Source organism: Bos taurus, chromosome 4 (genome assembly GCF_002263795.3).
Source record: "Bos taurus isolate L1 Dominette 01449 registration number 42190680 breed Hereford chromosome 4, ARS-UCD2.0, whole genome shotgun sequence".
Lineage (NCBI taxonomy): Eukaryota > Metazoa > Chordata > Mammalia > Artiodactyla > Bovidae > Bos > Bos taurus.
This window is the reverse complement of record NC_037331.1, coordinates 101,621,232-101,634,491: the sequence shown is the minus strand read 5'-3', so window position 1 is coordinate 101,634,491 and position 13,260 is coordinate 101,621,232. Positions and strand designations below refer to the sequence as shown.

Here is a 13,260-nt window from a genome sequence, read left to right as displayed (position 1 = left end):
TGTCTATCCAGAGCATGTTGACTTGGTGTCAACACTGGTTATATCACTTCCTTTAAAGGCATTGTCCAGAAAAACTGGAAGTCTCATTTCGGTTTTTCTGTGAATGCTATTACAAAATTGAAAAAGTTCAGGGATATCCATGTTGGAAAAAAATTCTCCCTGGAATTGATTTTTAAGCCAGTTGAAAGGGAGTGGTTACAGCAATGGTGCTATTCATAGCTTCTGGGCTGTGGCAACAAGGAATGCTTGTTCCTGTGTCATGCTTTATTTTCCTAGTGCTGTGCGAGTTGCCCTGACTTAATTCAGGGATTTCCCAGCTACCACTTCTTATTGTATTACCCATGGAAAACATAAGAAATTGGGAGTTGCTCAGTTCCATGCCTATAGCAAGTAGGATTTAGTTTTACTCCACCTTCTCTTGAGGTATTTCGATGTCTGGTGGTGGACCAGGGTGATACTTGTACATCTTCTTCTGGATATTTGGAATCCAGTCCTAACTTTCCATATGCTCAAAGCCACAGGTTATGTTACAATGACTCCACTGACCTTCTCTAAGTCATTTCTCCTCTGAGCAAGGTAGAGGAATCAGGACAAGGTAACACAGCGTGGTGGCACCACCAAGGCTTGGCTGCATCCTCACTCCTCGTGCTGTTTACCTTCCATCCATCGGGAAGATGAGGGCCAACGAAGATGAGCTGAACAGAGCACCTGTATGCTGCCCTCTAGAATTCCTTTCTCAATAGCTACCTGAGTCTGTTTATAGGCTGCGGCTTCTGGAGTCTGTATTAGTCTCCTTGCTCTGTGATGCTTTAGTTTGAATTTTAAGCAAGTCACTAAGAAAGATCAGAGTCGTGGCCTTTCCCCCATGCCTGGGCCAGATACCTGTCCTCCTTTCCCTACCCAATGTTTCGTGATTATGTGTTGTCAGTTGTCAGGAACCTGGAGAGAATGCATGCAGTTGGGTTCACACAGTTCCTCCTGCTGGAGGCCCGTGACCCTTTAGGAACGTGCCAGACTAGTTTTGTGGTAAAATGCCTGTCAGTCAGTTCAGTTCAGTCGCTCAGTTGTGTCCGACTCTTTGGGACCCCATGAATCGCAGCATGCCAGGCCTCCCTGTCCATCACCAACTCCCGGAGTTCACTCAGACTCACGTCCATCGAGTCAGTGATGCCATCCAGCCATCTCATCCTCTGTCGTCCCCTTCTCTTCCTGCCCCCAATCCCTCCCAGCATCAGAGTCTTTTCCAATGAGTCAACTCTTCGCATGAGGTGGCCAAAGTACTGGAGTTTCAGCTTTAGCATCATTCCTTCCAAAGAAATCCCAGGGCTGATCTGCTTCAGAATGGACTGGTTGGCTTTCCTTGCAGTAAAATGCCTGTACAGTACCATAAACACAATAGAATGAAGCACTGACAAGTGAGCCCTGGCTGCTTCATCTAGATGAGAATTCTGAGGGCTCCCTCACTTGTACTGCCAGATTTGGCAATGGGGGAGGGTTAAGGACTAAAATACCTCCCAGTCCAAGAAGCAGCCTGCGCTCAGCCGGGCCTCACCAGCCCTAGCACAGCCCTGGGAGGAAGACAGGATGACAAATAGCTCCCCGGGGTGTTGCTTCAGGTTTGTTATTGGCTTTTAAAAACTGTGTTTGAATTTCTTTCTTTAGGTTGATTCCTCATGCCAGACCATTATTCCTAAGATTAAGCTGGAGCCTCATGAAGTGGATCAGTTCCTAAACTTCTCTCCCAAGGAAGGTCTGTCTTCTCTCCCCTTTGGGCTAACAGGTGTGGGTGCACCACCCCAGGGAAAGTGGGGACTGTTGATTGTACTGAAGGCAGAGCTCGTTTTATGAAATAGCTGTTCTTGACTCTAAATACAAACTTTAAAGCTAAATTGTATTTTCCCATATATGTGTATGCTTAATTTTCAAGTAAATCTTCAACTTTTACTCCAAGCCAGGGTGACCTTTCAACATGTTTATAGACTCTCGTGACTTGGGTGCTGACAAGGGAACACGGGAACCCCTGCCCTCAAGCCATCCTATGAGTGAAAGCCAGCTCCCTGCCCTGGCGTGATGATCAGTACAGACCTAATGGGCATTTACAAAGCCAACTTGCTGGCTTAAAACAAACTCTAATTTTAAATCCTTTGTGAAGTGGATTCACAGTTTATCTGTCTGGCAATTCAGTATTTTTAAATGTTGATTTTCGGGTGGCTCAGCTGGTAGAGAATCTGCCTGCAATATAGGAAATGAAGGTTCAATCTCTGAGTCAGGAAGATCCTCTGGAAAAGGGAATGACAACCCACTCCAGTATTCTTGCCTGGGAAATCCCATGAACAGAGGAACCTGGTGGGCTACAGTCCATGGAGTCGCGAGAGTTGGACACGACTTAGTGACTAAATCCCCACCAACCACTACCACTCCTCTATTCCTGCGTCTATTTAGAAATAAGTGGTGTCAGTACTTGAAATGGTTACACTCTCACTTTCTTCTTTCCCTGTGTCAGTCTTTTCCTTGTCCCCTGTGAAGCCCATGGGTAGGAATTCTGAATGCAGACCCCTAAGTCTCATACAGTCTAGGAAGCTCTCTCTGCCTTTTTAATTGATATACTTTGCCGAGCTCCTTAATTCAGTGCCTTAAGACATGCCATTCCCTCCCTTTTTATTTATACTTTCAGCACATGGTTAGAAGGACAGCTCATCAATGTGATCAACAAATAAGAAACTAGTATACGGGCTTGTCATGGGAAAGGTATCTGTGCTATGATGTGGACATAAGGTGCAGATGTTACAATATATAGGAGCAATGCTCACGGAAACAAAGTCTACTTCATCCCGCCAGAAACATACTCAAGATTTATCCGTGATACTTTAATCAAGGTTGGCATTTACCTTTGTCATCAGGAAAGAAAGGATTCAATTATTTTTTTATACTTTTTTGGCCACACAGCACAGCATATGGGATCTTAGTTCTCTTTGAATCCACGCCCCTTTGGAAGTGTGGAGTCTTAACCACTGGACTGCCAGGGAAGTCCCAGGATTTAGTTTTTATAATGAGTGATACTAACTAAAATCCATATTGAGACAATATTTATTTTAACTGAGTGATACACATTTTAGTGCCTTTCAGCTTTAAAGAAAGTAATTCCTTTCATGTTTGTGATACTGGTAACAACTATCAAATACATTTTGCTCTTTCCATCTGTGTTGCCATATGCTTCTGAAAATGTCATCACAGTACCAGTAAACCCCGTAGTGGCTTCAGAATCTCGGCTCTGTAGAGGAGAAAAGTTTCAGGGTCCTTCCTTGAAGTGGCCATCTTTCCTCATTATCCTAGATAAACAGGGAGGAGGAAATTCAACATCCTTGAATGCAGCGGGGCTTCTAGGCAAAGTGGCTTGTTGTCCCCAGCCTTGTCAGGAAGTAACCCATGAGCCATATTTCAAGTGAATTTAGAAATCTGATACTGAGGCACTTGTGACCAGGGCAGTAGCTCTCAATAAGTGGGTAAGAGGAGATTCGAGTTTGCTTCACTTTTCCTGCCATGCCATTTCCATTTTGTTGTGTGTGTGGAGCACCTTCTTCTTGGGAAGGAGAAAAGTACTAGAATAATTTGGACTGTGCCCAGCCAAAGGGAAAAGTAAGCTCTAGTACTCTTGACTAATTCTCCAGACTAATAGCTCTGCATGGCAGACACCAGGAGCCCCTGTGAGGTTTGTCTGCTCCCGGGTTTTGTTTTACTTTTGTTTTTATTTGCTTGTTTGTTTACCATGGCTAAAAGATAAACATTGTTAAAATTCAGTTCAGTAGCTCAGTCATGTCTGACTCTCTGTGACCCCATGGCCTGCAGCACTCCAGGCCTCCCTGTCCATCACCAGCTCCCAGAGCTTGTTCAAACTCATGTCCATCGAGTCTGATGCCATCCAACCATTTCATCCTCTGTTGTCCCCTTCTCCTCGTGCCTTCAATCTTTCCCAGCATTAGGATCTTTCCAATGAGTCAGTTCTTCCCATCAGGTGGCCAAAGTATTGGAGCTTCAGCTTCACCATCAGTCCTTGCAATGAATATTCAGGACTGATTTCCATTAGGATTGACTGGTTTGATCTCCTTGAAGTCCAAAGGAAACATTGTTAAGAGATAAGCTCTAAAAACTTAAAAATTTCAATTGCTTATTTGAGCAAAAATTAATTAGACTTTGCAGCGCCAAACTGGTTAGAAGTTTCCTCTGACAAGAGCTGGGGGGAGACTTTTATAAAGAGAAGGTGGAAGCAAAGTAAGGAGATTATTGATGGGCTATAACTTAAAACTTAGTTGGCTGTTTGTGACCAGTTGTCCTTAGATTCCAGCCTGATAACCTTGAAGCATTTACAGGATTGGATTTTGGTTTGCTTGTGTAAGTGGCCAGAGCACTGGAGACACCCCAGGGTAACAGCTTCCACGCTTATTAATTGACCTGACACTAGAGTCCCGTAGGTCATCATGGGGTTGGGAAAACCTTACTTAACACTCTTAGAACTCCTTTCTAGGTGAACATGTATTTAAGACGCCTATCTACCCTCCTTAGCTTCCTGGAAGCAGTGGCCAAAGAGTTGACAATAGAGATGTATGGGATTGTTTTAGAATATTCTTTAGCTTTAGGAGTGCCCGTGGACTCTAAAAAACCAGGGAGCTCTACGGCAGGGTAGGTTAGAAAGAGAAAAGAGAGGGGTTAGCGTAAGAAAGAAAGAGGAAAAAGTATGTGCTGTTAGTGGGGGTGGGGCAAGGTGGGGAGGTGACTGAGAGAGATGGATCCCCTGTGGTTCCCTGGGACAGTCAGTGTTTCAGTGAGCAGAAGAGCCCCATGCTTCCAGCTTCTCACCTCCAAAGGCAGCTCTGAGGGCCCTTTTTCTGAGGTGAGTAGCTGTGTCTCAGAAAGGCTCCTTCCATCTTCAGTATCTCAGGCAGGAGGCCTTCCCATGGCCCCGGGCTCTTCTCTGTTTGACCAAGTCCAGGTGTGTATGCGGCCCCCGGGCTCCTCGCCCAGTTCGGAGCCGCTGCACTCGGGGCTCTGTTGTCCTGGGGGTCCCAGGAGGCGTGCGGAGTGCAAGGCTTACCCAAGGTCACGTCCCTTGGCTCAGTAATGGTGACTGGCCATCAAGGTATTCCAGCACGATGTGAAGATTCACAGTCAGAAAAAGAGTGAGACCCCCAAAGCTCATGTGTCAGGTTGAACTCAGAGACAGCACTTCCTTTGGAACCTGTCTCCGCTGCCCTGGAGGTGCTTGAGCGGCACTGACCAAGGCCCCAAGGCCTGGCAGAGTATGGGTGTCTCCCTGGGGAGAGGTGAGGGATGCTTGATGCTGGGGGACGTTGCGGGGGACACCCTGCTCCCCCTCATTTATCTCCCAGTGCCTGCTTTTCTATCCACAGATGGATTGGGTGTTATCTGAATCAAGAATGCCTGGCATCTGGCCTGTGGGCCCTGCCATGCACATTCCTGCAGAAACAAATGAGCTTTTCTCAAACCCTCATGGGCTCCCTGCTTCTGCTATTTTTTTTTTTTTTCTTTTTTAAAGATCTTGATACGTTAACATGGTGGTTTACAATCAAACTGTGGAAACTATATGAAATGAAGAGAGGGAACGTTATGCCAGCACCATCCCTACCTGCTGTAATTTCCCATGTCCCCATTTTGTCATAATTTTATTACTTTCTTACATATTTTCCCGAGTTTCTTTATGTAGTTAGAAGCAAATAGGGTCTGTATTCTCTTTCTCTCCTTTTTCATACAAAAGGAAGTCTACTTTATACACTGTCTTGCACCTTGATTTATTTCTCTCATCTGTAGGTTGAGACCAGCACACAGTTATGTCACATCTACTGAAACTCCTGTTGACCAAAGTAAAACTCAAAAATCCAGTCCAAAAATGTATCCACAATGTGCTGTGCTAAGTTGCTCAGTCGTGTCTGACTCTTTGTGACCCCATGGACTGCAGCCTGCCAGGCTCCTCTGTCCATGGGATTCTCCAGGCAAGAATACTGGAGTGGGTTGCCATGCCCTCCTCCAGGGGATCTTCCCAACCCAGGGATCGAACCCAGGTCTCCTGCATTGCAGGTGGATTCTTTACCAACTGAGCTACCAGGGAAGCCCATTATCCACAATAAAGCCAGAAAATCAAGCCAAGAAAGCACCTGCTTGAGGCTGTATCAAGTTGGAACCCAATAATTCAGTCTACAGTTTTTCGAAAGAAACACTTAAATTTTGCCTTCACAGTACATCTTGGAGGCTGTTCCATGTCCACTCGGAGAGATTCCTCATCCATTTGTTCGACTGTCCTAGGTTGGATGTTGGATGTTTAAGTGCCCCCACGTCCTGCTTTGTTGCTCCCTGATGGATGCAATCCGTTCTTTTCCCCTCAGCCTCCGTGGACCACCTGCACTTACCGCCCACTCCTCCCAGCAGCAACAGCAGCGACTCCGAGGGCAGCCTGAGCCCCAGCCCGCGCCTGCACCCCTTTGGCCTTCCGCAGACCCACAGCCCCGCCAGGGCCCCAGCGCGGGCCCCCTCGGCGCTGGCCAGCTCCCCGCTCCTCACTGCTCCTCATGTGAGTGTCCCTGCATCCCTGCAACCCGATCCTCCCATCCTGTTGTTTGGAGCTTCACCCAGCGTGGCTGCCATTCCGAGCCACTTGGCTTTTCTTCCTTTGGGAAGTTTTCAGTCTGATTGCTAAAGCTGGGGGATGACAGACTTAGAGAACATTTTCTAAAAACTGCCTGTGATCTCATCGTGCTAACATGTTCTTTTCCTTTTCTGTGCATGCTTCCGGTTTTTATTCATGTGCATATTTTTTATAGCTACAACCATGAGGAATAAAAATGTTGTCATTCTTCTCAAAATTATATCACAAATATTTATCATCAACTTAGGCAGTCTTTGTGACCTAGGATAGGAAATAGCTTATTATTTAAATAAACAATCTTCAATGAACTGAAAAATTGCTCTGAGATGAAACGTTTTGATGTCTAAAGCACACGCATATAATTTAACCCTTTTTATCTGTGGTTCAGCTCTTAACCCAGTGTCTCAGGATGGAACTCATGAGTCATTATTCATTCCTCACATATATAATTTCTCCAAATAAAAAATAGGCATATATAATTAATTTTGCATTGTTTTGAATAGTTGATTTCTCTGAGGATTTAAAAATCATAGTCAACCTTACTGAATTTATAATATCACATAGAGCAAATTGGAATGCAGTTCAGTTCAGTCGCTCAGTCGTGTCTGACTCTTTGCGACCCCATGAACCACAGCATGCCAGGCCTCCCTGTCCATCACCAACTTCCAGAATCCACCCAAACCCATGTCCATCAAGTCGGTGATGCCATCCAACCATCTCATCCTCTGTTGTCCCCTTCTCCTCCTGCCCTCAATCTTTCCCAGCATCAGGGTCTTTTCAAATGAGTCAGCTCTTCGCATCAGGTGGCCAAAGTATTTAATGAAGTGAGATATGTAAAAATTCTAGAAAAGCCATCTATCAATTAGTATAACTTTGAAAAGTTGAATGCAGTCTGTCTCAGAAACTCAGCAAGTTCTTAGATCTGTGGCTATGATCTTATTTATCACTATTACTGAGGGCCAGTGGGTTACCTCTTTCCACTCCATCATTATCCTCTCACCATTAACCCTTCACTCTTTTGATTACTGCAATGGTGTTCATTCTATGGGTCTGTGGGTCCTGCCACAATCAGTTCATTCTCCATGGTCATGGATTAAATCCTCCCCACGTCAGACTTTGGTTCAGCATCCGTGCTGTGTTTCCCTACTATCTGTTGGCATCAAGCCCTCATACCTCTGCTGGGTACTAACACCCTCTGTATGTGCCCAACCTGCAGCAGCTTCAAGAGCTCACCCCGTCCAGGCAGAGCGGCTTCTTCTGTTACTCTTTACAAGGCTGCCTTTTGTTGGAAAGTCCTTCTCTGTGTAAATCACCCCCTTTCTTTCAGGAGGCCCAGTTCAAGTCTTATCTGCTACCCTAAGCCTTCCCTTATCGCAGAGACTCACACAAGTGTTCTCTTTCTTTATGTTATTAATGCACCTGGAGTGAATATCACCGTCTAGCATTTAATTGCTCTCGTTCTTTCCTGTGTGTCAATTCAGCCTTGGTCTCGATCATTAGCTACTTAAGAGACAGAGCTCGTTTTGATTCCTCCATGCATTTAACACAGAGCTAATATGCAATAGGTCCTCCATTTATTGCCTAATTATAAACACATTGTCCTAGTATGGATGACATGGGATGAGCTATAGTTGTCGTCTCCACTGACGATGGATAGTCTAGGACAGTGCTGACCAGAGACTCGTGGAGCAAGCCTGCCGGTGCGTCCCTGGGAGTTCTAACCCTTTAGCTGGAAGTGGAGGTTGAGAAGCGGCTCCTAGTGTATAGAGAGCATCTTGTAAAATGGCCTTTTCAGGAGAACAACAAAACTTTCCACAGAACTCCAAGTGAATTCCTTATCACTCTGACGACAGGAAACCTCCAGGGATGTAGGAAATGAGTTCTGTCTTTTAATTTGCATGTTTTAGCCAGTGGGGTACTTTGTGGGAAATAACGGGTGGAGGTTTCTTTACCTGTTCCCTTAAATTATAATCCTTGGGTTGTAACACTCACACGGGTATCTTCTCCATTTTTTTGCTTCCACTTCAGAGTGCCCATTTCTTACCCGAACAGATGGGCGTCCTTTTTCCTTAGTTGTTTGCAAGACATCATATCAGACCCTCCTCGCCCCTCAGGAGGCGCCCCTCAGGAGCTCCCGGCTGCTCCTCTCTGACCCTTTTCTGCTCCTTGGTCTACACAGAAGCTGCAGGGATCAGGCCCCCTGGTCCTGACGGAGGAGGAGAAGAGGACCCTGATCGCTGAGGGCTATCCCATCCCCACCAAGTTGCCCCTGACGAAATCAGAGGAGAAGGCCCTAAAGAAAATCCGGAGGAAAATCAAGAATAAGGTGGGTCCATCAGATGCAGGCACTTCAGTGAGCAGAACCGAGCCATGTGCCTGTCCCACCTTCCCGGTGGCCAACACTGGCCTGGCCCTTGGTTCGGGACCAAGGCTTGGCCCTGTCATCCTCCAGCCCTGCCATCCATCTTCTGGTCAGTGGGTCCCCAAATTGGGTGTGCATACTCCATGATGCTCAAGATAACCTATTCAAGCATGGGAGGAAAATATTAGAACTCCCACTTACATTTAAAAACATCTCAGACTTTAAAATTTCTATTTCATGATATATACAATATTTCCCCTAGTAGGCATTTATGCAATTTATAAATATTTATAAATTATAATATTATAAATACATAAATATCAATATATTATGGGTGCTTCTTAATTTTTTTCTCGATAGGGGTTTTTGTTAAAAAATTCTGCTGGCTCTTCTATACCTGGGTCTAGCAGTTTCGAAGTCCTGGGCCCCTATAGTACCTGGGTTCGATCCCTTGGTCAGGAAGGTCTCCTGGAGAAGGCAGTGGCTACCCACTCCAGTATACTTGCCTGGAGAATCTCATGGACAGAGAAGCCTGATGGGCTATAGTCCATGGAGTCGCAAAGAGCTGGACTTGACTGAGTGACTAACACATTTCCACTTTTGATCTTAGTAGGCATTTGTACAGAACTGTTTTCAACCAAGGGTCCATAAGTTCTTGAAGGGTTACTTTCAAATAAGCACAAATACAAAAAAAAGTTGGCATGGCTAGGGTGTGCATAGAGCAGGAGGGAGGAGACTAAGGGAGGAAGGAGGAGAGAGATTAGAGTCATAATTCTTCACCCACATGCAGAACCACCAGGGAATTTCTGTGTAACTAACCCCAACTGGCTTATATTATGTATTACAGTGACCCAACTAGGTCCACAGAATTGAAGTCATTTTTCTGAGACCATAGAGATGGTTCATGATGTACATGTTCTGGTCTGACTCCTGGACCACCATCCTTCTCACCTGTGGCCTAATTTGTTAAAGTAGATGAGAGCATAGACTGATTGAAACCACGGGGAACAGGAGAGGCGATTAGTAGATGAGCCAGCAGGTTAAAGAAATGGGAAGTGGCCGCAGAAGTGAGCAGGGCTTCTGTGATTTCTGTGCTCACGGCCTCCAGTCATCTGGGTTTACTGCTCTGTTGTCGTTCAGTTACTGAGTCGTGTCCAGCTCTTTGCAACCCCACGGACTGCAGCACGCCAGGCCTCCCTGTCTGTCACTGTCTCTGGAGTTTGCTCAAACTCGTGTCTATTGAGTCAATGACGCCATCCCACCATCTCATCCTCTGTTGTCCCTTACTGGTAACAGCTGGAGTGTAATCCTCTTGTCTCCCCTTCCATTGCAGATTTCAGCCCAGGAAAGTAGGAGGAAGAAGAAAGAATACATGGACAGCTTGGAGAAAAAGTAAGCCTCCTGCCAAACTGGTTGTGTGTATTGAGCAATTCACGTAGAGAAATGTGAGTGCCAGGGGGCCCCTGATTTCCATGACAAGGGGGTTCAGTTTCTCACCTGGCTCCCAGCAAAGGCTGTTGGTTTATCAGCCTGTGTTTTGCCTGCCACCTAGTGGTTTTTAGAGGAGAACCTTATAAATCTAGCAAGAAATTAAAGAAGTACAACTTTCTTGGTGGCTCAGATGGTAAAGAATCCACCTGCAATGCAGGAGACCTGGGTTCGATCCCTTGGTCAGGAAGGTCTCCTGGAGAAGGCAGTGGCTACCCACTCCAGTATACTTGCCTGGAGAATCTCATGGACAGAGAAGCCTGATGGGCTATAATCCATGGAGTCGCAAAGAGCTGGACTTGCGAGTGACTAACACATTTCCACTTTTGATCTTAGTAGGCATTTGTACAGAACTGTTTTCAACCAAGGGTTCATAAATCCTTGAAGGCTTACTTTCAAATAAGCACAAATACAAACCTTCATGCACATTCCTGGACTTCTCAGAGGAGAGGTGCTATTTTGGCAGAAAAGAGCGGGGCTAATTAATCAATTACCCTTGGCCACACTGCCTTGCACCCTTGAGAAAGCAGCAGGGGATATAAGACAAGTTGGCATTCTTTATTTTCTGTCTGCTATGATTCATGTTATAGGTGAGTGACTTTGCACAAAAACACTTGAAGATACCTTGTGTTATTCTGAATAGCCTGGAATATCAGGAGGGCTCTTAGAAAAACATAAATTAAAACACAATTTTGTATTACCCTAGAAAATAGTTCCCATCTGACAAACTAATATCATTTTAAAATGGGAGTGAGTCCCTAGATCTAGAAATGAATCTTTATATATATGTGGTGAGAGGAGCAATTGGTGGATCCTGGCTGGTTTTTGAAGTTCCTGCTGAAAGTCAGTGTTTCTTCCTCCTGATTTAGGTTTTGGTAATAAGAATTATTACCAATCATTGTTGAGGTATCTGGGGTCAAGATGTTTCGATGAAAATCTCTTTATGGCCCCTTGGGGCATGCCTCCTCCAACACCTTGGTTCCTTGTCCTGAGGTCCTAGGGTCTTGTCCTTTCCTCTCCCCCTGCCTCAAGCCCTGTCAGTCTTCCTGGCCAAGAGCACAGCTAGCAGCATTCAGACCCTGTAATACGGAGGGAGAAGTGTGATGAGCATTGAGAGCCATAGGGAAAAGTCAAGAGAAATCAAGTTGGAAAAACCCTTTAAGAAGTTTGGGCTTCCCTGGTGGCTCAGATGGTAAAGAATCCACCTGCAGTGCAAGAAACCTGGGTTTGATCCCTGGGTTGGGAAGATCCGCTGGAGAAGGGCATGGCAATCCACTCCAGTGTTCTTGCCTGGAGAATCCCGTGGACAGAGGAGCCTGGCGGGCTACAGTCCATCAGGTTGCAAAGAGTCAGACACGACTGAGTGACTGTCCTCAGCACATAAGAAGTTTACATTGTGTACCGTTCCAATTCATTTCCCATTATTGAGCCATTTGTTACTAATCTCTTTTTTTTTTTTTCTTTTGTGTCACCCTTTGCCCCAACTCAGGTTGGCCTAGCTCTCTTCCTAATCTCCCCAGAGTAGCTGCTTCTCTGTTTATTTTTTCTCTGAACCCCACCTGCCTTCATCCTAGCTCCTGGCTTAGTGCTTGCTCCCCTGATAAAACTCGGGTTTTTCTTTTTCTCTCTCTTCTGTAGGGTAGAGTCTTGTTCAACGGAGAACTTGGAGCTTCGGAAGAAGGTGGAGGTTCTGGAGAACACCAACAGGTGAGGGTCCCTGGAGTGAGGATGCCTGATGGAAGGTGGGGAGAGAGGGGCAGATCAGAAAGGGAGCTGGGAAGAAAGGAGAAGAGATGCCATTGAAAGAGTAGTTGTGCCAGGATGCTCAGGGCGGCCATGCTCCATGCACCTGTTCCTGCTGCCGGTGTGCATGTGCGCACACACACACACACACACACACACACGCCTGTGCGCATACATACACAGACACATGCCTGTGCACACACATACACACGCCTGTGCATGTCCTTTACTTTCCCTAAAATATGTGAGATTGATGAAGAGGCTGACGCTGACAAGGGCTTTCATGAAGAGGGAGTTAAGGAAGAGGCTTGGGAGAGAATATGGTCAATGAGTCTGATTCTCCTGAAAATGACATCAGACTTTATAGAGGTGGCTAAGGAGGGAGTCGCCACTTTTTTGTCACCCAATTTGAGTAAAATAAATTAGTGCTTATTAGTGAAAAAAAAGGAGAGAAAACCAAGTTTGTTTTTTAAAAAGTTTTTAATTACTGTGTTTAAAAGTTAATTAATTGATTACATTTTAAATCCATTTTGAAAAATAATTGTAAGACAGATGGATTAATGAGTTCATCTAGCATCTCCTGTGTCAGGTACTGTTTTCAGGACTTTATAGATAATAACTCATTTAACCTTCTGATGACCCTATGACCTAGTCCTATTACTATCCCTATTATATAGAGGAGGTAATGGAGACTCAACAGGGAGGCCTGGTGTGCTGCAGTCCATGGGGTCACAAAGAGTCGGACACAACTGAGCAACTGAACTGAACTCAATGGAGACTCAGAAAAGTTAGGTGACTTGTCCAAGGTCACACAGTAAATGCCAGAGCTGCATCTGAAGACAGGCAGTCTGGCCCTAGAGCCTTGATGAGCTTTATCCTGGGTCACGTTAAGGTATAGGGCTGAGAAACGGTGGTTGAGGAGTTTCATCGTGTGTGTGTGTGTGTGTTCAGAGTCTGCTCATGCTTTGAAAATTAAAGTATTCATTAGTCAAGGGATCAAGTTGCCCTTAGC

General features: G+C 45.5%; 1 protein-coding gene across 1 annotated transcript in view; it reads left to right on the top strand.

The window, feature by feature from the left end:
- Positions 1-13,260, top strand: part of CREB3L2 (cAMP responsive element binding protein 3 like 2) — a 126,044-nt gene that overhangs the window by 95,020 nt on the left and 17,764 nt on the right. The window contains 5 exon segments of the mRNA NM_001102533.1: positions 1,663-1,750; positions 6,396-6,580; positions 8,835-8,981; positions 10,351-10,409; positions 12,144-12,212. Coding sequence (NP_001096003.1) covers positions 1,663-1,750; positions 6,396-6,580; positions 8,835-8,981; positions 10,351-10,409; positions 12,144-12,212 — 548 coding nt within the window.